This window comes from Amblyraja radiata, chromosome 13, assembly GCF_010909765.2.
Source record: "Amblyraja radiata isolate CabotCenter1 chromosome 13, sAmbRad1.1.pri, whole genome shotgun sequence".
In the NCBI taxonomy this organism is placed as follows: Eukaryota; Metazoa; Chordata; class Chondrichthyes; order Rajiformes; family Rajidae; genus Amblyraja; species Amblyraja radiata.
Window position 1 is genome coordinate 44,932,244 of NC_045968.1, and position 24,153 is coordinate 44,956,396.

The window sequence follows — 24,153 nt, forward strand, 5'->3', positions numbered from 1 at the left end:
GCAAGTTTGCGGATGACACAAAGCTGGGTGGCAGTGTGAACTGTGAAGAGGATGTTAGGAGGTTGCAGGGTGACCTGGACAGGTTGAGTGAGTGGGCAGATGCGTGGCAGATGCAGTATAATATAGATAAATGTGAGGTTATCCACTTTGGCGGCAAAAACAAGGGGGTAGATTATTATCTCAATGGAGTTAGGTTAGGTAAGGGGGAGGTGCAGCGAGACCTGGGCGTCCTTGTACACCGGTCACTGAAAATTGGCTTACAGGTACAGCAGGCAGTGAAGAAAGCTAATGGAATGTTAGCCTTCGTAACAAGAGGATTTCAGTACAGGAGTAAAGAGGTTCTTCTGCAGTTGTTTAGGGCTCTGGTGAGACCACATCTAGAGTATTGTGTACAGTTTTGGTCTCCTAATTTGAGGAAGGACATCCCTGTGATTGAGGCAATGCAGAGTAGGTTCACGAGATTGATCCCTGGGATGGCGGGACTGTCATATGAGGAAAGATTGAAAAGACTAGGCTTGTATTCACTGGAGTTTAGAAGGATGAGGGGGAATCTAATAGAAACATAAAATTTTAAAAGGACTGGGCAGGCTAGATGCAGGAAAAATGTTCCCAATGTTGGGCGAGTCCAGAACCAGGGGCCACAGTCTTAGAATAAAGGGGAGGTCATTTAAGACTGAGGTGTGAAAAAACGTTTTCACCCAGAGAGTTGTGAATTTATGGAATTCCCTGTCACAGATGGCAGTGGAGGCCAAATCACTGGATGGATTTAAGAGAGAGTTAGATAGAGCTCTAGGGGTTAGTGGAGTCAAGGGATATGGGGAGAAGGCAGGCACGGGTTATTGATAGGGGACGATCAGCCATGATCACAATGATTGCCGGTGCTGGCTCGAAGGACCGAATGGCCTCCCCCTGCACCTATTTTCTATGTTTCTATCAAAAGATATACAAAGCATCAGTTAATTGCTTAACATATCCATGCACTGCTTATTTAGCTGAAGTCTAACCCAAGAAGGCCAAGGATAAAAGTTGTGTTAGGATGAACTTAATAGTTCCTGATGCAGTTTACCAGTAAGTTAAGTTCCTGCATGCAACCAAAACACTTTTCACAGCTTCAATTGTGTATTTATAAAACGGTTGTAAGCATACCTCTTCTGAACATATCCAGAATTTGAAATGGTAGAAATTATAAGATGCAATCAGACCCTGCCAGGTTTATTTCTTTGCACTTTTGCTCTTCTTTCAAAATATCATAAGAACTATTCTTATTGGAATGACAATGGTTGAGATTTTTATATGACCATTGTGATGGGGTTGAGAGGGAGACTAGATCAGCCATGATGGAATGGCACAGTAGGTTTGATGTGCTCAAGGGCCTAATTCTTCTCCTATGTCTTATGATCATGTGGTCTAAGCCCTTGTCACAAATATTATGATAAATGTCAGAGTCTAAAATAAAACAGCCTACAAATCCAATATTATTTACCAGGTACCAAATGTATAGATATTCTTCTATTCTAGTTAAATTATTACTGTTTTGAGAACATCCATTTTTATTCGCTTTTATCAATCTGAGCATTCCTGGTATTTAAATAATTAGAAATAAAAACATAAAAATAATCATTATAAAAATGAAACACTCTTCCCTCCATTAACCATGTCACATCCAGATAGAAAAGCACATCTATGTATTGTCAAGCATTTAGAAAATGCAGTTTCCATTCCTCCAACCTTTTTGGTTGCATGCTAAAAGTTGTGAACACTGCCCAGTTCATCACCAGCTCTGACCTCTCCACCATCAAAGGGATTTATTGGAGTCGCTGACTCAAAAAGTCAGCCAACATCATCAGAGACCCGCACCATCCTGGCCACACACTCATCTCACCACCGCCATTGGGAAGAAGGTACAGGAGCCTGAAAACTGTAATGTCTAGGTTCAGGAACAGCTTCTTCCCTACAGCCATCAGGCTATTAAACATTACAACCTCAAATAGGCTCTGAACTACAATAGATTATTATTATTATTGTTGCACTATTTTTATTTATTTTTTCAGTATGGGTGTGTGTGTGTGTATGTATGTATGTATGTATGTATGTATGTATGTATGTGTATATATATATATATCAGGCACGTGCCGTGAGTAATTACTCAGGGTAGGCAGTCAGTCGGCTTTAAAAGATTCTTAAACTGTGCATGCACAGATTGTTCTCACGTTCAAAAATAAATAAAGAAAGAAAGCAATTTGCCCAAGGCTTCCAAATCTCCTTTATTCTGAATTACTGAACGGGTGAGGGGATGGAGGGTGACGGCAGGTGGAGAGATGGTGGGGAAAATGGGAGCACACCAGAACAAGTTGAATAAGTTGGAATCTTATTGAATGACAATACTTGTTCAAGGGACCAATTGGGGGGAGAGTTCCTTTCACAGTGTGTGGGGAGTCTGGTCAGGGGTAAAGTTGCGGGGAGGGCAGGAGCATTGAGAAGGTGGGGGTCAGGGATAATGCCAGTAACTCACTCACTCACCATTGCCGCGACGCTCCGGGCGTGGAGCCACTGCATTGTGGCCGGGGAGGGAAGTAGCTCGGGTGGCTGCGAGCGGCGCCTTCTGCCGGCCCGCTCACCTCTGGCAGTTCTCTCCGTCTGAACATCTCTCACATGCCGCTCGCCGGCTTCGCTCATGTCAGCCCCTTCCCACAAATCCTTAAATTCCGACAGCCAAGTAACCTCAAATGGTCCCTTGAGCGCGCCGGCAGAAGGAGCTGAGGTGGCCGCCGCTCACAGCCACCGAGCTACTTCTCCCCCCGGCCACAATGCGGTGGCTCCACGCCCGGAGCGTGGGGCAAGTGAATTGCTGGCATGATCCCCGACCCCTTCCTTCTCCCCTCCTTAGCGGCGCTATCGTTTACAATCGCTTTCCATCAGCTGCCTGCAATGAGGGATAGGCTTTCTTAAGATACTCTTAAGATAATGGCAATCCATGTTTGAAAAACCCGCCAAGAAACTTGCGCTGCGCATGCGCTGTATGTGGCTGCACATGTGCTGTATGTGGCTGTGCATGCACTGTATGTGGCTGCACATGAGCTGTATGTGGCTGTGCATGCACTGTATGTGGCTGCACATGAGCTGTATGTGGCTGTGCATGCACTGTATGTGGCTGCACATGAGCTGTATGTGGCTGTGCATGCACTGTATGTGGCTGCACATGCACTGTATGTGGCTGCACATGTGCTGTATGTGGCTGCACATGTGCTGTATGTGGCTGCGCATGCGCTGTATGTGGCTGCACATGAGCTGTATGTGGCTGTGCATGCACTGTATGTGGCTGCACATGCACTGTATGTGGCTGCACATGTGCTGTATGTGGCTGCACATGTGCTGTATGTGGCTGCACATGTGCTGTATGTGGCTGCACATGTGCTGTATGTGGCTGCGCATGCGCTGTATGTGGCTGCACATGTGCTGTATGTGGCTGCACATGTGCTGTATGTGGCTGTGCATGCACTGTATGTGGCTGCGCATGCACTGTATGTGGCTGCGCATGCGCTGTATGTGGCTGCACATGTGCTGTATGTGGCTGCACATGTGCTGTATGTGGCTGTGCATGTGCTGTATGTGGCTGCGCATGCGCAGGAATGCAAAGGCAGAATTTCAGCTGCCTTCAGTCCCCTGGAAATTGACGGCTTGAAGCATCGTCGACGGCACGTGGGCTGCACAGACCTTTGCGCGTTACATGCACTGCAGATGAAAGACATGGATAATTATGCCTGCCTAAGAGATCAATCTCTTAGGTAGGCATTAGGTAGGCATTATTCTCCCATGCCTTTACTATGTATATTTAATAATTACATTTTATAATTTTAGTCAGGGTAGGCAGTGCCTACCTTGCCTACCCTGACGGCACGTGCCTAATATATATATATATATATGGTGAGTATGTATATATACACACTAAGCTTTTCTCTCTCTCGTTTGTCATAGCATACTATGTTTGCATATTCTGTTGTGCTGTAGCAAGTAAGAATTTCATTGTTCTATCTGGGACACATGACAATAAAACACTCTTGACTTGTAAATGTACTCTTAATGTTAGGGATGTTTGCCACTTAATGTAAATGACAGAAAATTGCCTTACATCTTCCAAAGTACAGTGATTACATGAATTACTTTAAAATTACAGTGTACTCGAGTAATGGCAATGCTAAAACAGTGGTATCCAGTGGAAATATTTAAACAGTTGTAGATGTGACTGGTACAACCATCATGAGCACCTACTTTTGCAACAGACAGCTTTATAAACACACATATATATCTATTTTGTGTATAAACATCTATCATTATGTGGCAAAAACAGAAAGTAAAACATTTATAATAACTAAAATCACTGGTTTCCTTTGCTTTTTGTCTTGCCATTTCATAAAAAGAATGAATACATAAACAACCTGAGGATTTTTGTTCTGGTTTATTTATTGTCATGTGTATAAAATAATGTGAAAAGATGAATACTGGAATTCTCAATGACTTTGTCTATTACTTAAATCTTATTTATTGATAAATGCAAATTTTCCTTTCTAGATACCCACCTTCTCACGGTTATCCAGGTGTTCAGTCATTGAAATTCTGAATTTATGTCTAAAAGACTCAAGTTTGAGCACTGGTTTTGATATGTCCTGTATTCCAAGATGCACGAGTAAATCCCTTCCACCATATCTATCAGAGGGTAGGGAGTAAGATTATTCTAGGGAATTAAGATCATTCCTCCACAACTTACCCCTGGGAAGAGTGAGAACCAAACCAAATTCAAAACCTAAAAATAAATTCAAATTGTATTATTTTGAGCAATATTTCAAATACATCAACTGTTCTAGACACAAAATGCTGGAGTAACTCAGCGGGGCAGACAGCATCTCTGGATAGAAGGAATGGGTGACATTTCGGGTTGAGACCCTTCTTCAGACTGAAAGTCACTGGAAGTCAAAGGGAAACTTGTTCCCCTTTCCCGTGACTTTCAGACTGACGAAGGGTCTCAACCCGAAACGTCGCCCATTCCTCTCCAGAGATGCTGCCTGCCCCGCTGAGTTACTCCAGCATTTTGTGTCTATCTTCGGTTTAAACCAGCATCTGCAGTTCCTTCCTACACATAAACTGATCTTTTGGTTTTATTTATCAGTCACTGAAACTGGCAACATGCATGCTCAGTGGAATAGTGTGTACTTCAGTACATGGCCACCTCTGGTAAGTGCTACTATTAATTTACTCTCAGCATTTTGACAGGTTGCTACAATGGTACTTGCGAGAAAAATAGTTTTGATTTGATTTTGTCTGGGAAACTAAATTTGTTGTTTTTTATATGTTTCCATTTCTCCACAAAATTATGCGGGATGTTTAGTTAGAATGCATGTCCTTTTCATTGGTGATGCCCGTTGTGACCCACTATCGGCTTACAGATCCCTCTAGTGTGAAAGAGAAGCAAATTCTGATTTATATTTACTGACCATCTGCAAAGGATGTAGCCCAAGCAAAATAATGATAGGATTGATGGAATATTCCCCTCTTCACATAATTATGCAAACACCTGATTTCATCTCTTCAGTGTCTGCCTTTACTGGCTTCCTGGTGGGATCATTGAGTTCATCGTAAAAGACACATTTCAATCATTTCTTCCTGCCAGGGGATGGTGACGGCACCCATGACAAATTTCCTGTAGAACTGCTTATCCTTGTCAGTAATGTCAATACCTTAGACCTCCGAGAAATCAGCAATGTCGCCAAGATCCTTACAGTACACAGTGCTGGGTTCTGGCACAAAAGGAGGCCTGATAAGTCCAGCTTCTAATTGTTGGAAGATGATGGATTTGAAGAAAGGGTGTTTTCTAGGGTCATCCGTTTCTTCCCGAAAGTGAGAAAAAAAAATTGGGACTAAGTGTATGACATAAAATTAACCCAAGTTTTTAGCCAGTGTTTTTCATTGTAACCTCATTTTGTCAGGTTCAGGAAGGAATTAAGAAGTAATACCACCTAATGGTCTGCTTTTAATTGTAATTGAAATCATAATTTTATTAGCCAAGTATGTTTAGCAACATACAAAGAATTTCATTTGCCATACAGTCATACCAAAAATAGCCACAAGACACACAACTACATAATATTTAACATAAACATCCACCACAGTGGCTCCACCACATTCCCCATTGTGATACAAGGCAATAAAGTCTAATCTTCTTTCTTCCTGCAGTCAGGGCAGTCGAACCACCCGCAGTCGGGGCGATCGAAGCTCCCGCAGTCGGGGCTGTCAAAGCTCCATTGACTTGGAGCTCCCGAAGTCGGTCCCTAACCAGGGACCGCGAGTTCCATAATGTTAAATCTGCAGGCTCACACGATTGGAGCTCCCGAGGTCAATCCCTGGCAAAGGGACCGCCAGCTCCGCGATGTTAAGTACGCAGGATCCCGCGGTTGGTGCTCCCGAGGTGGATCCCCAGCAAGAGGCCTCCAGCCTCACCATGTTAGGCCACAGTGCAGATGGAGGTACGATATGGAAAAATGTTGCAACTCCTTCGGGGAAAATAATAAAAAAAAGTTCACATTATCAAATTTTAATATAGGCCATTTTTATACATTTTGGTTTCACCATGTTGAAATTACAGCAGTGTTTATACATAGTCTCCCATTTCTGGGCACCATAATGTTTGGGACACAGCAATGTCATGTAAATGAAAGTAGTCATGTTTAGTATTTTGTTGCATATCCTTTGCATGCAATGACTGCTTGAAGTCTGCGATTCATGAACATCACCAGTTGCTTGGTATCTTCTCTGGTGATGCTCTGCCAGGCCTGTGTTGCAGCCATCTTTAGCTTATGCTTGTTTTGGGGGCTAGTCCCCTTCAGTTTTCTCTTCAGCATATAAAAGGCATGCTCAATTAGGTTCAGACCGAGTGATTGACTTGGCCACTCAAGATTTGACCATTTTTTAGCTTTGAAAAACTCCTTTGTTGCTTTAGCAGTATGTTTGGGATCATGGTCTTGCTGTAGAATGAACCGCCGGCCAATGAGTTTTGAGGCATTTGGTTGAACTTGAGCAGATAGGATGTGTCTATACACTTCAGAATTCATTATGCAACTACTATCAGCAGTTGTATCATCAATGAAGATAAGTGAGCCAATACCTTCAGCAGCCATACATGCCCAGGCCATAACACTCCCACAACCGTGTTTCACAGATGAGGTGGTATGCTTTGGATCTTGGGCAGTTCCTTCTCTCCTCCATACATTGTTCTTGCTATCACTCTAATATAAGTTCATCTTCGTCTCATCTTCCACTAGACCTTTTTCCATAACTGTGGTTGCTCTTTTAAGTACTTCTTGGCAAACTGTAACCCAGCCATTCTATTTTTGAGGCTAACCAGTGGTTTACATCTTGCAGTGTAGCCTCTGTATTTCTGTTCATGAAGTCTTTTGCGGACAGTAATCATTGACAAATCCACACCTGACTCCTGAAGAGTGTTTCTGTAATTGTCAGACAGGTGTTTGGAGATTTTTCTTTATTATAGAGAGAATTCTTCTGTCATCAGCTGTGGAGGTCTTCCTTGGCCTGCCAGTCCCTTTGTGATTAGTAAGCTCACCAGTGCTCTCTTTCTTCTTAATGATGTTCCAAACAGTTGATTTTGGTAAGCCTAAGGTTTGGCTGATGTCTCCAACAGTTGTATTCTTGTTTCTCAGTCTCATAATGGCCTCTTTGACTTTCATTGGCACAACTTTGGTTGATAAACAGCAATAAAAGTTTCCAAAGTGATGGAAAGATTGGAGGAAAGACTAGGTGCTGAGAGCTCTCTAATACCTGCATTAAGGAGGCAATTAAACACTCCTGAGCAATTACAAACGCCTGTGAAGCCATGTGTCCCAAACATGATGGTGCCCTGAAATGGGGGGACTATGTATAAACACAGCTGTAATTTCTACATGGTGAAATCAAAATGTATAAAAATGGCCTTTAATAAATTCTGACCATGTGCACTTTAGCCACATGTGACTTTTTTCTATTATTGTGGAGTACAGAGGCAAATAAATAAATGATGGATCTTTGGCCCCACATTGCAATATAAAACTAAAGGTACATTAAAACATACATTTAACAACAAACTAAAAACAACATGGAAGGAAAAAGATGAGACAGACAGTTGGCGAGGCAGCCATCATTCAGCGCCGCCTTTTATCAAGAAGCATTCATTTCCTTTATCACTGTAAAGGAAGAGATTGCCAATTTGACTGAGGAACAAAAATGTTACAGCAAGGAATGATTTTTTAAATCACCAAATCAATCATTCAGTCCAAAATAGCAAAAGAAGCGATGTGCAGTACAAAACACTTGAACACAATGCAGCACAGCTAGAGTGCTGTCAGCATACCCAGTGTAGGAGACAAATTAATTATTTAAAATATTGAACAAATGTTCTATGAAACATACATGGAAACCTATTGTCACTGTTTTTAATTATGTAACAGTCCCTGTGGAAGAAAACAATTATGCATTTCATTTTGCAATTCAATTAATCTACCTTATCTGAAGGTGATTGTACCTGACTTGTGCGAGTAAGGGTTTTCACAAGGGGCCATACAACGGCGTATAATCGAAGCGCAGTCTTTATATTTTGGATAATTCAATATACTATAAATTAGGCACAATGACAGGATGAGAAGAAGGGTTAGAGCATTTTCAAAAATGTATAGCTTGCTCTGAACACAAAATAACTAAGCGGGTGTTGCAGAATATCTGGAGGACATGGATAGGGGATGTTTTGGGATAGGTCCCTTCTTCAGATTGATTGCAGTAGGAGGAACAAGAGGTGGGGACGGGAGAAAGCTTGGCAAGTAATAGGTGGATACAACTGTGGGGGCTTTCTGATTGGCAGGGTGGATAAAGGCTAGGGATGAAAAGGAGAGAAAAAAGTGACAAAAGGAGACTAAAGAGTCAAAATGGTGAGAATGAGTGAAAAGGAGTGTCAGAAACTGTGGTGGCACAGTGGGCACAACGGTAGAGTTGCTGCCTTTCAACGCCAGAGATCCAGGTTCAATCCAGACCACAGGTGCTGTCTGTACAGAGTTTGTACGTTCTCCCTGTGACCGCATGGAATTTCTCCAGGTGCTCCAGTTTCCTCCCACACTCGAAAGATGTACAGGTTTTTTAGGTTAATTGGCTTTGGTGTAATTGTGAAAATTGTCCCTAGTGTGCATTAGTGTTAGTGTACGGGCTGGTTGCTGGTTGGTGCTGACTCGGTGGGCTTAGGGCCTGTTTACACTCTGTATTTCTAAAGTCCAAAGTCTAAAATCATAAGGAGAGAAGAGGAGAGAAACAAAAAGCCAGAGGTAGGGATACAGGTGGAAGGGGAGGACAGGGTAGGGGGAAGGGGGTGAGATGGCGGAAGAAATGGGTGTCTACAGGGTGAGGGAGTGGACATAGGAAAGAGAGGATAGGAGGGGGTCAAGGGGGGGGGGGGGGGTTAAGGGTGATGTTATCTAAAATTGGTGATTTCAATGTTATATTGAATAATATTTATTATACTATTTCAGAAAGTTAAGAGTCTATCACATTGTTATGGATCAGGAGTAACAATTAAAGTTAACTTGTATAAGGACATCACATTTCCTTCTTTGAAGGACATTCTTGGAAATCATGTAGAAAAATGAATTACTGATTAACAAAAACAAGCACAATGTGCTGGAGTAACACAGCGGGTCATGCAGCATCTCTGGAGAATATGGACAGGTTATGAAGAAGTGTCCCGAGCCAAAAAGTCACCTATCTATGTTCTCCAGAGATGGTGCCTGACTCACTGAGTTCCTCCAGAATTTTGTGTCCTTTTTTGGTGGAAATCATGTTGTTTTACAACAAATCACTAGTATCATGCTTACAATTACTGGGGCCAGCAATTACATTTCAGATTATGGAATTCCCAAATACTTATTGGAACTGCTATCACCAACTTGGGTTCCTGGATGAGTAATCCACAATTTGTATCCTGTCTGTCTGTTGCTGACCCAAGCACCAAATTTGAAGATGAGAACGGCACAACCTGCAAAATCCTCCTCATAAACATCTGGAGATATCATAAGATCACCTAATAGGAGCAGAATTAGGACATTTGGTCCATCAAGTCTACTCCGCCATTCAATCGTGGCTGATCTATCTCTCCCTCCTAACCCCATTTTACTTCCTTCTCCCCATAACCTCTGTCACCCTTACTAATCAAGAATCTATCTACCTCTGCCTTAAATATATCCACTGACAGTCTCCACAGCCATATGCCTTTATTTCCATCACAATCCCTGGGTATATCCGTTTACTATTGAGCGATCAGATCTACCAAGGATGGCAATCCACTGGTGAGACCCCATGGTGTCAGGTCCAACGTATAGGAAAAGTAAGTTGATTAAGTAACGATCAACAGAGAGTGGTGATGACACTTTGTTTTACGGACTGGAGGAAAGTGATAGCAGCATTCCCCAGGAATCACTGTTAGAATCATTGCTTTAGTTTACCTATATCAATAATTTAGGCCAGGGGGTGCAACCCCCAAATTCTAAATTGATGGAAGACATAGAACTTTGCAGTATTGTGAACAGCGGGCGGTTAGAAGGTAGTGGGATCGGGAAAGTCTATGGAATGGTGAAATGCACGGCATGTGCAATTTAATGCAGAGAAACATGAGATGACGCAATTCGATGGGAAGAATGAGCAAAGGCAATACACAGTTCCAAAAGTGGTGCGGGAGCAGAGGGACCTGGGGGGATGCATGCGCCATGGTTAAAAATGGCATGTCTAGCTGAGAAAGTGGTCACTAAAACACACAGAACTTTGGCCTTTCTCAATGAATGCATAGAGTAGAAAACCAGGGAAGCCATGCAAAATCTTTATTAAACAACGGTTCAACATCATCCGGAGTATTGAGTCAATTATATTCACCACATTATTGGAAGGATCTGAAGGCTTCTGAGAGGCCAGAAATTATTTGTGAGAATGGTCTCTGTGAAGAGGGGATTCACAGTGGAATCTGAAAAAGAGTCCCAACCCAAAATGTCACCTGTCCATTCCATTTACAGATGCTACCTGACCCGCTGAGCTCCTCCAGCACTTTGGGGTTTTTTTGCTTAAGAATCTGGGACTGTTTTCCTTGGCAAAGAAAAGGCTGAGAGAAGATTTGATAGAAATGTACAAAATTATAAAGGGGTCTATACAGAGTTGCGAGCAGGAGCTTATTCTCTTGGGTGGAGTGGCGTTCACAAGTATAAAATAAAGTGGAAGGGAATTAAAGGTGACACGAGGAACAATCTTTTTCTCCCATGGTTAGAATCTAGAATGCTTTGGCTGTGGAGGTGATGTTAGTTCTATGGTGGCCTGAAAGAGATGAGATGATAAAAATATAGTGGAGAGAAATTTGTAAGGCCAGGGAAAGTTGCTCTTGTAGAGAACCGGTGCGGATATGATGGGATGAATGACCTCCTTCTGCGCTGCCACATTTCTATGCTTCTCTGGATGGTGATGGATGATCAAACCAGCAAAAATAATAGAATCCATTAGCTTTTCTCTCCTCAATGTCGCCAGAGTCGGGGATGTATTGTAAAGGGTAAAATGAAGAGTTTAAAAGAATCCCCAGCTGGAATTGGGTGCATTCACTATTCAAGATAAAGCAGGCAATACTGTCAAGGCCTTGGGCTCCCACCAACATTTCAGCTGTGGTACTGAACATACATACTGTTCAAGACTAGCTGTATCTCTGGTTAAAAAAGACACAAAGTGCTGGAGTGACTCGGGCTGCATCTCTAGAGAATATTTCTGCAGAGCTCTATATCACTGAACCTTTTTGTTTATAATATTGCTTACAGTGTACTACTGTATGTTTACGTATTCTGTTGTGCTGCTGCAAGTAAGAATTTCATTGTTCTGTCTGGGACACATGACAATAAAATACTTGACTCTTGACTGAAGATGTTTGACACCACCAGCAGCTTACTGGCCTGGCAACCCCTCCAGCACCTTAAATATAGTGCATTCAGAAAGTATTCAGACCCCACTTTTTCCACATTTTGTTACGTTACATCCTTATTCTAAAATGGATTAAATTCTTTTTTTTTTATCATCAATCTACACACAATACCCCATGATAAAAAAGCAAAAACTGTTTTTTTTGTTGCAAAGTAATTAAAAAGAAATAACTGAAATAACACATTTACTTAAGTATTCAGACCCTTTACTCAGTACTTTGTTGAGGCACCTTTGGCAGCGATTACAACCACAAGTCTTCTTGGGTATGACGCTACAAGCTTGGCACACCTGTATTTGAATAATTTCTCCCATTCTTCTCTGCAGATCCTCTCAAGGTCTGTCAGGTTGGATGGGGAGCGTCAAGGTACAGCTATTTTCAGGTCCCTCCAGAGATGTTCGATCGGGTTCAAGCCCAGGCTTTGGCTGGGCCACTCAAGGACATTCACAGACTTGTCACGAAGTCACTCCTGTATTGTCTTGGCTGTGTGCTTATGGTCGTTGTCCTGTTGGAAGGTGAACCTCTGCCCAAGTATGAGGTCCAGGACGCGCTGGAGCAGGTTGTGATCAAGGATCTCTTTGCTCCATTCATCTTTCCCTCGATCTTGACTAGTCTCCCAGTTCCTGCCGCTGAAAAACATCCCCACAGCATGATGCTGCCACCACCATGCTTCACTGTAGGTATGGTATTGGCCAGGTAATGAGCGGTGCCTGGTTTCCTCCAGACGTGATGCTTGGCATTCAGGTCAAAGAGTTCAATCTTGATTTCATCAGACTAGAGAATCTTGTTTCTCATGCCTTTTTGCAAACTCCAAGTGGGCTGACATGTGCCTTTTACAGAGGAGTGGCTTCCGTCTGGCCACTCTACCATAAAGGCCTGATTGGTGGAGTGCTGCAGATGTCCTTCTGGAAGGTTCTGCCATCTCCACAGAGGAAGTTTGGAGTTCTGACAGAGTGACCATTGGGTTCTTGGTCACCTCCCTGACTAAGGCCCTTCTCCCCTGATTGCTCAGTTTGGCCGGGCGGCCAGCTCTATGAAGAGTCCTGGTGGTTCCAAAGCTTTTCCATTTAAGAAAGATGGAGGCCACTGTGCTCTTCGGGATCTGCAATGCTGCAGAAATTGTTTTATTCCCTTCCCCAGATCTGTGTCTCGACACAATCCTGTCTCGGAGGTCTACAGACAATTCCTTTGTCTTCATGGCTTGGTTTTTGCTCTGACATGCACAGTCAACTGTGGGACCTTATATAGACAGGTGTGTGCCTTTCCAAATCATGTCCAATTAATTTAATTTATCAGTTCAGTTCAGTTTTATTTGTCATATGTAGGTTAACACAGGGTCAACGGTACAATGAAATGTGTTTGACAAGACAACGGGTCACCTCAGCTGGTGGACTCCAATCAAGTTGTAGAGACTTTTTAAGGATAATCAATGGAAACAGGATGAACCAAAGCTCAATTTTGAGTGTCATAGCAAAGGGTCTGAATACTTATGTGAATGTGATATTTCAGTTATTTCTTTTTAATTACTTTGTAAACATTTCTAAACACCTGTTTTCACCCCTTCATTCTGGGGTGGATTGGTGTGGATTGATGATTTAAAAAAAAAGAATTTAATCCATTTTAAAATAAGGCTGTAACGTAACAAAATGTGGAAAAAATGATGGGGTCTGAATACTTTGTGAATGTACTGTATGCTTTCTGTCTGCCACCTGCTCACCATGGCTACTGTGTGTACCACCTACAAAATACACTGCTGTTATTCACTACAACTTCTCTGACAGCACATCCCTTAATCCATGACCTGCACCAGCAAGCAGGACGAGGGTAGATAGGAACACCAATGCCATCATGTTTCTCTCGTCACATCCTATCTGGCTTAGAAGTATATCAATGTTCTTTCATCATCACTGTGTGTAAATCATAGAACTCCCTTCTCAACAGCACTGTAAGAATACCTTTACCAGCAAAATGACAGCACAACAGCAGTTCAAGAAGGCAGCTCCCCACCTCTATCGTTTCTGGATCAGTTAATGAAGGTCATGTGATAGGAATAGAATTAGGCCATTCGGCCCATCAAGTCTATTCCACTATTCAATCATGGCTGATCTATCTCTCCCTCCTAACCCATTGTCCTGCCTTCTCCCCATAACCTCTGACACCTGTACTAATTAAAAATCTATCTATCCCTGCCTTAAAAATATCCACTGACTTGGCCTCGTCAGCTTTCTGTGGCAAAGAATTCCACAGATTCACCACCCTCCGACTAAAGAAATTTCTCCTCATCTCTTTCCAAAAAGAACGTCCTTTAATTCTGAGGCTATGACCTCTAGTCCTAGACTCTCATACTAGTGGAAACATCCTCTCCACATCCACTCTATCCAAGTCTTTCACTATTCTGTATGTTTCAATGAGGTCCTCGCTCATTCTTCTAATTTCCAGCGAGGGCAATAAATATTGGCAATTCCAGTATCAGATACATTCCCTAAAATGGATAAATATATCAAATAGTTTAAATTAATATGGAACAGGATCAATCATTTGAATAGTCTACATATTTCTTAGGGCCTTAGTCCTCATTCCATCTTAGCTACGGCAGATGGAGAGAGTTTATTGAGATACAGATGCAGGTCTTCGTTTGAACAATCAATCTGTACCCATTTTCTAATATCAGGCGGGTATGAAAAAACAAGTGATGATACCACAAATAATTTAAAATAATTTGTTTATAAAATGAGAAGTGAATTAATCCACAACCCCTATCGATCGAGTTAAATTCCTGAATTTATTGTATCCACTTCATAATGAAATATTTTGAAATGATTGGATTAAATATTCTTTCAGATGTTAAAAAGACAGCTTCTCCCAAACACCAGCTTTCACATCGTGTATCGGGTCAGTTATCCTGGCAAATGAAATATATTTTCCAATAACAATCTATCATATCATATCATCTATCATATTAATAATATTGCAACACAATGGAAAGTGAAATGTCTCATAGAACCTGACAATGTGTTTCAAGAGGTACACAAAAAAGCTGGAGAAACTCAGCGGGTGCAGCAGCATCTATGGAGCGAAGGAAATAGGTAACGTTTCGGGCCGAAACCCTTCTTCAGACTGATAGGGGGTGACAGGGAGAAGGAAGGAAAAAAAAGAGAGGAGGAGGAGCCCGAGAGCTGGGGGATGGGAGGAGACAGCTCGATGGCTAGGGAAGGGGAGGAGACAGCAAGGGCTAACAAAAATTGGGAGAATTCAATGTTCATGCCCACCGGATGCAGGCTCCCCAAGCGGAATATGAGGTGCTGTTCCTCCAATTTCCGGTGTTGCTCACTCTGGCCATGGAGGAGACCCAGGACAGAGAGGTCGGATTGGGAATGGGAGGGGGAGTTGAAGTGCTGAGCCACCGGGAGGTCAGGTAGGTTCTTGCGGACCGAGCGGAGGTGTTCGGCGAAACGATCGCTGCAGTTCCTTCTTGAACACAACAATGTGTTTCAAGACCCTTACCTGCAGCCCAAGCGTTCTTTTGTGTTTCTCGCCAAAAGCAGTCGACAGATATTATTTTACTCTTCTGAGAAGATAGGGTGCTCGTATTTCTCTTCGTCTTCCACTGTGCTCCTTTTCACTTCATCTTTAGTGGCCCTCTCCTTATAATCCTTGAAAGGAGTTTGTCCTGCAATCATCTCATAAACATTGCATCCAAGAGCAAACCAGTCCACAGAGAATGTGTACTTTACATTTTTTTTAATCTCGAGTCATATCCATTAGTTCCAGCCTGAAGTAATACAACAAAACAAAAGACATTTTAAGTACATAAATAAATGCAAAAACATCTTTGCACTAAACTAATTAAAATTTATTTGTGGTATATTCTTGACTTAATTGCTTATCAACCAATAACTGGGTAATCTAGAGTGCCCTTCATAATGTTTGGGACAATGACCCATCATTTATTTATTTGCATCTGTACTCCACAATTTGAAATATGTAATATAAAAAAATCGCATGTGGTTAAAGTGCACATTGTCAGATTTTATTAAAGCCATTTTTACACATTTTGGTTTCACCATGTAGAAATTACAGCTGTGTTTACATACAGTCCCCCCATTTCAGGGCTCCGTAATATTTGGGTCACATTGGGTCACAAGCCATAATGTTTAGCTTCACAGACATTAGTAATTGCTCAGGTATGTTTAATTGCCTCCTTAATGCAGGTATAAGAGAGCTCTCTGCACCAAGTCTTTCCTTCAGTCTTTCCATCACCTTTGGAAAATGTTATTGCTGTTTATCAACATGAGTTGTGCCAATGAAAGTCAAAGAAGCCATGATGAGACTGAGAAACAAGAATAAAACTGTTGTCAGCCAAACCGTAGGCTTACCAAAATCAACTGTTTGGAACATCATTAAGAAGAAAGAGAGCACTGGTGAGCTTACTAATCTTAAAGGGACTGGCAGGTCAAGGAAGACCTCCACAACTGATGACAGAAGAATTCTCTCAATAATAAAGAAAAATCCACAAACACCTGTCCGACAGATCAGAAACACTCTTTGTGGATTTGTCAATAACCACTGTCCACTGAAGACTTCATGAACAGAAATACAGAGGCTACACTGCAAGATGCAAACCACTGTTAGCTGCAAAAATAGGATGGCCGGGTTAAAGTTTGCAAAGAAGTACTTAAAAGAGCAACATCAGTTCTGGAAAATGTTATTGTGGACAGATGTGATGAAGATTAATTTATATCAGAGTGATGGCAAGAGCAAAGTATAGATGAGAGAAGGAACTGCCCAAGATCCAAAGCATACCACCTCATCTGTGAAACACGGTGGTGGAGGTGTTATGGACTGGGCATGTATGGCTGCTGAAGGTACTGGCTCACTTATCTTCATTGATGATACAACTACTGATGGTACTAGCATAATGAATTCTGAAATGTATAGACACATCCTATCTGCTCAAGGGCAAACAAATGCCTCAAAACTCATTGGCCGGCGGTTCATTCTACAGCAAGACAATGATCCCAAACATACTGTTAAAGCAACAAAGGAGTTTTTCAAAGCTAAAAAATGGTTAATTCTTGAGTGGCCAAGTCAATCACCCGATCTGAACCCAATTGAGCATGCCTTTTATATGCTAAAGAGAAAAATGAAGGGGACTAGCCCCCAAAACAAGCATAAGCTAAAGATGGCTGCAATACAGGCCTGGCAGAGAAGACACCCAGCAACTGGTGATGTCCATGAATCGCAGACTTAAAGCAGCCATTGCATGCAAAGGATATGCAACAAAATACTAAACATGACCACTTTCATTTATATGACGTTGCTGTGTCCCAAACATTATGGTACTTTGAAATGGGGGGACTATGTATAAACACTGCTGTAATTTCTACAAGGTGAAACTAAAATGTATAAAAATGGCCTTTATTAAAATCTGACAATGTGCACTTTAATCATATGTGATTTTTTTCTATTACAAATCCCAAATTGATGAGTACAGAGGCAAATAAATAAAATGATGGGTCTTTGTCCCAAACTTTATGGAGGGCACTGTATATGTATTGGAACATTTTTGAGTTATGGTGTAATTATTGTCAGGCTGTGATCACAATGCATTAAAAATAAAAAGGTACAGAATGTGTCATTTAATGGATTAAGGCTGAAGGAGTTTGAAAATGTGAGATAATTCAAAATAGGAGTGCAATTTTCGCACTGGAAGAATAAACATGTCATTGGTATACAGTAAGTAGTTGAAACAAAAATCAGCCTACATTTAAAAAAAAGTGCTGTTATTACCTGGTAAAACAAAATGGACTAGCTGCAATATTCAAAGGCAAATGTGTTTCACTTTTGAACAAAATATTGTATAGTCTGCAGAATTTTTACTTTTGCTACTATTGGTTTTCCATTGTGTTTGTTTTTATTCAGCTTCCATTTATTCCCCTTCTCTAACTTGGCTGTCATTTTCTCCATTGATCCTTTTCCTGTGGCAGTTTATGCCTCATATGTCTATGGTCTTTCCCAAATGACCCTTCCTTCTATAGAGCATCCGATTTATGACCCTATAACAACATCTGTACCGTTATAGCCTTGTTGGTTATTATGGTTCCTGAGACAGACGTTCGTCCCCTGCTTGTGTTGAATGTGTTCTAATTTTGGAAGTACAACCCACAAATACTACTGGATCACATGTCTGCAGGCAAGTGACACAAGAGAAATTTCCACTCCCAGGTTTTCAGTGAGAACACTTTGATAATCTCTTAAAATTTTGTCCAACGACTTACAAATGAACATTACAGATATTAATGTTTATCTGGTTATTAAAATGGAACAGTTTCTCATCTATTTGTCCATTGTTTTGTATGTGTGTATGTGAAATAAATAATGCTTCTACTCGTACAGGTGAAGAGGTTTAAATGGAATTACATGGATTCTGTGTTGAACTGATAGATGACACTGATTTATTCCAAAATAATTAAGTGGATTGCGGTAATTTCTTCTATTGAGATAAAAGTAAAGCCATGGTTCCAGCTATCAACAGCGGCCAATCAAATATGAATGTTCTCTCACTAATATTTGGCTTTATTGAAAAAATCAGTCAAGATAAAACATTTCTGGTCTGTATTAAAATAGCATTTAATAGAATGGTGACGTTAGTAATTTTTAAACTGTGAAATTTGTTGATAGTTTGAATGACAATATTTATTGTACATATATGGTAATGGAAGGGCAGTTGGAGGAAATTATTTTATATTGAGAATGAGAAACTGTTGCATTTGTACAATTGGTGATCTTGATTTTATAGTCTTCGGCTTTCTAATATTTATATAACAAGCCCACAGATGGTTTGTGGAGCAGCTTACAGTGAAAGAAGAGTCATTTCATTGTAGCTTCTTCCTGTACAGAGGACCAGGAACATGTACCAGCAATAGAGTCAAGTCAAGTCAAGTCAAGTTTATTCGTCACATACACATACGAGATGTGCAGTGAAATGAAAAGTGGCCATGCTCGCGGACTTTGTGCAAAATGACAAACAAACAAACAACCAAACAAACTACAAACAGAATGGAACAGAATCACATATTCTTTTACATATTAAATATTGTGGGCGGAAGGAAAAAGGGAAAAAAACAGCAATTTTAAAAAAAGCAGTAGAGTGGTCCAGTAAAGTTAGTCCCTGGTGAGATAGGAGTTTACAGTCCTAATGGCCTCTGGGAAGAAACTCCTTCTCAACCTCTCCGTTCTCACAGCATGGCAACGGAGGCGTTTGCCTGAACGTAGCAGCTGGAACAGTCCGTTGCAGGGGTGGAAGGGGTCTCCCATGATCTTATTGGCTCTGGAGTTGCATCTCCTGATGTATAGTTCCTGCAGAGGGGCGAGTGAAGTTCCCATAGTGCGTTCGGCCGAACGCACTACTCTCTGCAGAGCCTTCTTGTCCTGGGCAGAGCAATTCCCAACCCAGATTGTAATATTTCCGGACAAGATGCTTTCCACAGCCGCACTGGAGGATCCTCGGAGACACTCTGAATTTCCTCAATTGCCTGAGGTGGTAAAGGCGCTGCCCTGCCTTACTCACGAATGCTGCGGCGTGTGATGTCCATGTCATATCCTCAGAGATGTGGACTCCCAGGTATTTAAAATAGCTTACCCTATCCACAGTATCCCCATTTATCCTCAATGGTGTGTACGTCCTCGGATGATGTGCCCTCCTAAAGGGTGTCAGGGACATCACTGACTACAAGAGCAGCCCTGCCTGCCCCCACGGTGATATCGCACTGGCCAATGAGCTAAACACCTTCTTTGCCCGCTTTGAAACTGGCAACACCACCAGGAGTGGAATAACCCCGGCCATGGCGGAGGGACAGGCCTTAACACTGAGCACTCAGGAGGTACAGTGCGCCCTGCGTAGGATCAATCCACGCAAGGCTGCAGGCCCGGGTGGAGTCCAGGGAAGGGTACTAAAGGACTGTGCTGTACTGCTGGCGGAGGTATTCACGAGAATCTTTAATCTGTCTCTATCTCTGGCAACGGTCCCCAAGTGCCTGAAAACAGCCACCATGGTGCCGGTGCCGAAAAAGTCTAAAGTCACCAACCTGAATGACTACCGCCCGGTTGCCCTAACTCCAATCCCAATGAAGTGCTTCGAAAGGCTGGTCCTCTCCCACATCAAATCCAGCATCCCTGCCTCACTGGACTCTCATCAATTTCCATACAGGGCAAATAGATCGACAGAGGATGCCATCTCTCTGGCTCTTCACACTGTCCTGACTCACCTGGACAGACAGGGCACGTACGTGAGGATGCTCTTCATTGACTATAGCTCTTCATTCAATACGGTCATCCCCACCAAGCTCACCACCAAAATCCACCAGCTGGGCCTCAGCCCGCCGATATGCGATTGGATCCTGAACTTTCTGACGTAGCGACCGCAGGCAGTGAGACTGGGCCCGCACCTGTCCTCCACTATCACCCTGAGCACCGACACACCACAGGGCTGTGTACTAAGCCCCATGCTCTACTCCCTCCTCACTCACGACTGTGTTCCTGCATTCGACACCAACACCATCGTGAAGTTTGCAGACGACACAACAGTGATTGGGCTGATCACCGACGGTGATGAAACAAATTACAGAGCGGAGATGCAGAACCTGGCGGACTGGTGCACATGTAACAACTTGTCACTAAACACCTCCAAGACCAAGGAGCTGATTATTGACTTCAGGAGGTCCCATAATGGAGAATACGCCCCAATCTCCATCTACGGGGAAAGTGTGGAGAGAGTGTCCAGCTTTAAGTTTCTGGGCACTCACATTTCAGAGGACCTCACATGGTCTACCAACACCGCTGCGCTGGTCAAGAAGGCACATCAACGACTGTTCTTCCTGAGGACATTAAAAAAGACTGGTCTGCCCCAACAGCTGCTGACAGCGTTCTACCGCTGCACCACAGAGAGCATATTAACGTATGGCATCTCTGTGTGGTATCTCAGCTGCACGGAGGCGGAGAGGAGAGCTCTTCAGCGCGTCGTACACAGAGCGCAGAGGATTATTGGGACACAGCTACCAGCCTTGGAGGGCATCTACCACACACGGTGCCTCAGGAAGGCCATCAGCATCCATATAGACTCCTCACACCCTTGTAATGGACTGTTCGAACTACTTCCCTCCGGGAGACGTTACAAGGCCTTCTTCGCCCGAACCTCCAGACTCAGAAACAGCTTCATTCCCAGAGCTATCGAGGCTCTGAACCGGCTCTGAACCGGCCCTGCTGAGTGCCCCCCACCCCCACAGACTGTCTCCCTCAGATGGTCACGTCGCACAGTTTATTTTTTTATTTTTTTTGGACATCGGTTGGAAGCTGCATACTAAATCTCGTTGCACTGATGTGCAATGACAATAAAAGATATTATTATTATTATTATTATTATTATTATTATTATTATTATTATTATTATTATTATTATAGTATATGATCAGCTCCTTAGTTTTTTTGATGTTCAAGAAGTCACCTTGCATTCAATCAGGTTGAAGAATCCTTGTTGAGTCATGCAGAGACTATACTGGAATATTAGCTGCAATGATTATGACTAAAGTACAGAAAGCAAAATAATATTGAAAAGATAAAAGAGAGAGAGAGCGAGAGAGAGATTCATATAGAAAACGTAAATTAAATTGTTTTTAAAATTAGTAGCAATAATTACAATTTAAAAGACTGATCATTATCCTTGTAAATTAAGTATTCATAGCCAAAGACAACTGATAAAAATTAGCTTACAGGACTGGAGAAGCCTTAGCTTTTTCCGGTGTATTTACTCGGTAAGGGATAGCATTGTAACTTTCTGCCTTTGTGTTTTTAATGCTAATGCATGCATGAGATTTAAACACAGGAAGCTGTTTAGTAATTTATGCAGTTTACTTTGCATCAATGGTGTGACAAGTTGCTGCCCTACTTGCCACTTTTCCTGCTGCATAATCTTAGCCTCTGGGCATTTTCCACAGGACCACATTAAGATCAATAATATGTTGAGCAAATTCCTCTTTATCTGCTGACGTAACAACATAATGGGATATTTATTAGTGTGCTTGTATCTGGATTTTACCTGATGCCATTATGAGATTTAGAGATTTCTAAAACACAATAATGTTATAGTTGCATTATGTCAACATTGCATGTCCATACTTACTTTATGGTTAATGGCTTTGCCATCCTTAATTCTGACTGCAAGCCCCAAATCTGAGAGTCTGCAGTTTCCATTGTCATCCGGTAACACATTTTCAGGCTTCATGTCACGGTACACAATATTCTGAGAATGCAGGTGCAAAATCCCACAGGTAATCTGGGATGTGTAAAATACTGCACGGTTCATTTCAATTCCTTCTTCTCCAATGTGATAAATGTGAAATTTTAGGTCTCCATTCATCAAGGTCATAACTAAGCAGAGGTGGGTCTTGGTTTCAGAAGCATAAGATAGATTGACAAAAAATCGTCTGCAAACATTTTCCAGGATTTCTTTCTCAAGGAGGACCATATCCTCTCCCTGTTTCTTTTTTAGTCGTTTCTTGTCTAACTGTTTACACGCATACATTTTGCCAGATTTTTTCCCTTGTATGGCACACAGCTGAATAAAGAGAAAGTGATGTCATTTGTTTAAAACTTCATACAATTCTTTGGCCGAATCAAAAGTGTTAAGCAACAAATAGTAATATTATTTGCTATCAGTTTTTCCATCTGATGGAATAAATGTAAATTTTAATAGATGTATACATAAATGTAAATACATTGAAACAAAACCAGGAAGTTTATCTTTATAATTTTTTCCCCAAAACCTAATCTACCACATAATAAAGATCTTACCTCTCCAAATCCTCCTTTGCCTAAAACTCTGTACTGAATAAAATATTTGTCAGTATAGGCTGACGTTCAAAGGTTTTCCATTGCAAGTACTTGTCAAAAAATGGACTGTTTAGAAAGTCCTGGAAAGGTTGTCCCATGAGGAACGTTTCAGCTTCTGATTCAGCCAGAGCCAGGAGTTCCTCGGATTCTTTTTCTGCAACAGTTTTACATTTATCGGCCAGTTCGTGGCTGAGGAAGGACAGGTAATTTTTCGAATCAGCTTTCAGAAATTTAGTTACAATGTTCTGTCGCAGGTTCTCCTTTACCCCATTCTCAGCCAGATATAAGTTGGAAACTTCATTTATGAAGTCAACAGCAGCTTGATATTCTGTGACTGATACTGTAAGATGATGGAACAATGCTTTGCCAATTGGTTGTAGTTCAGACACTCTCAGTCTCAATATTTTGCATCACTGAAACGCAATGCGCTTGGCTTGGTAGGAACAAGCTTTATCTTTTTCTCATTTCCTTGATATCTCCGTCCACACTTTTCCTGGCCTGCAGGTAAACCGTGTTGGCAATTAGGTTATTGAGTGCTCCCATGTCACACATGATGCTTAATTTTCTAGATCCTCACTTAATATGAAAATATCTGATAGTTTGTCTGCAGTTGTTAGTTGTGGACAACTGAGATTTTGTACCATTCAATACCTCACAGATATCCCTAAGTACCTTTTGCGTTCTGTGTACAGATTATGATGCCTCAGGGATTCCCGTGTTAAGTATAATCTATGTTTCATTGTCAGATGTATTTATGAAATGTGTTTGATTACATATTTAAATAGGTGGTTAGCTGCATATCTTTTGTGTTCAGTAGCTCATAGCTTGTCACAAGCCTTCGAAAAATATGTCATAAGTATTTGAATGACAATGTGATTTAAAAAAAAGATTTAATATACACAAATCAGGATTCATTATTTGCAATGAAACTTAACATCTCAGTAACGAAATTGAAATGACCCATGATTTCGTTTTTAGAAACTTACACGTGAAGATATTAATATAGTTACGAAGAAATTATGTGGAAAATAGTTATTTCCCAGTGTTATTTCAGTGGTTGCTAAATCCTTTGAGTCAATTTCTATAGAAATTACCAATTAAGATTGATAGTAATATCAGCATTCGTAAGAGAAGTATCAATTTAAACAAATTCATTTTACTGCCGTTAACTCATGGAATAAATATAAGGAATATGAATGAAACTAGTAGTGTTTGAAAAATATTTTAAATTACTCTTT

General features: G+C 41.6%; 1 protein-coding gene across 1 annotated transcript; it reads right to left on the reverse strand.

Moving 5' to 3' along the window:
• Positions 1 to 5,549: 5,549 nt before the first annotated feature.
• Positions 5,550 to 23,467, reverse strand: grk7 (G protein-coupled receptor kinase 7). The gene is given in 8 exon segments (XM_033031007.1): positions 5,550 to 5,633; positions 5,635 to 5,882; positions 15,534 to 15,776; positions 15,779 to 15,800; positions 22,206 to 22,640; positions 22,877 to 22,929; positions 22,932 to 23,305; positions 23,307 to 23,467. Coding segments are annotated over 8 exon segments (1,620 nt in total).
• Between the last annotated feature and the right edge of the window lie 686 nt (positions 23,468 to 24,153).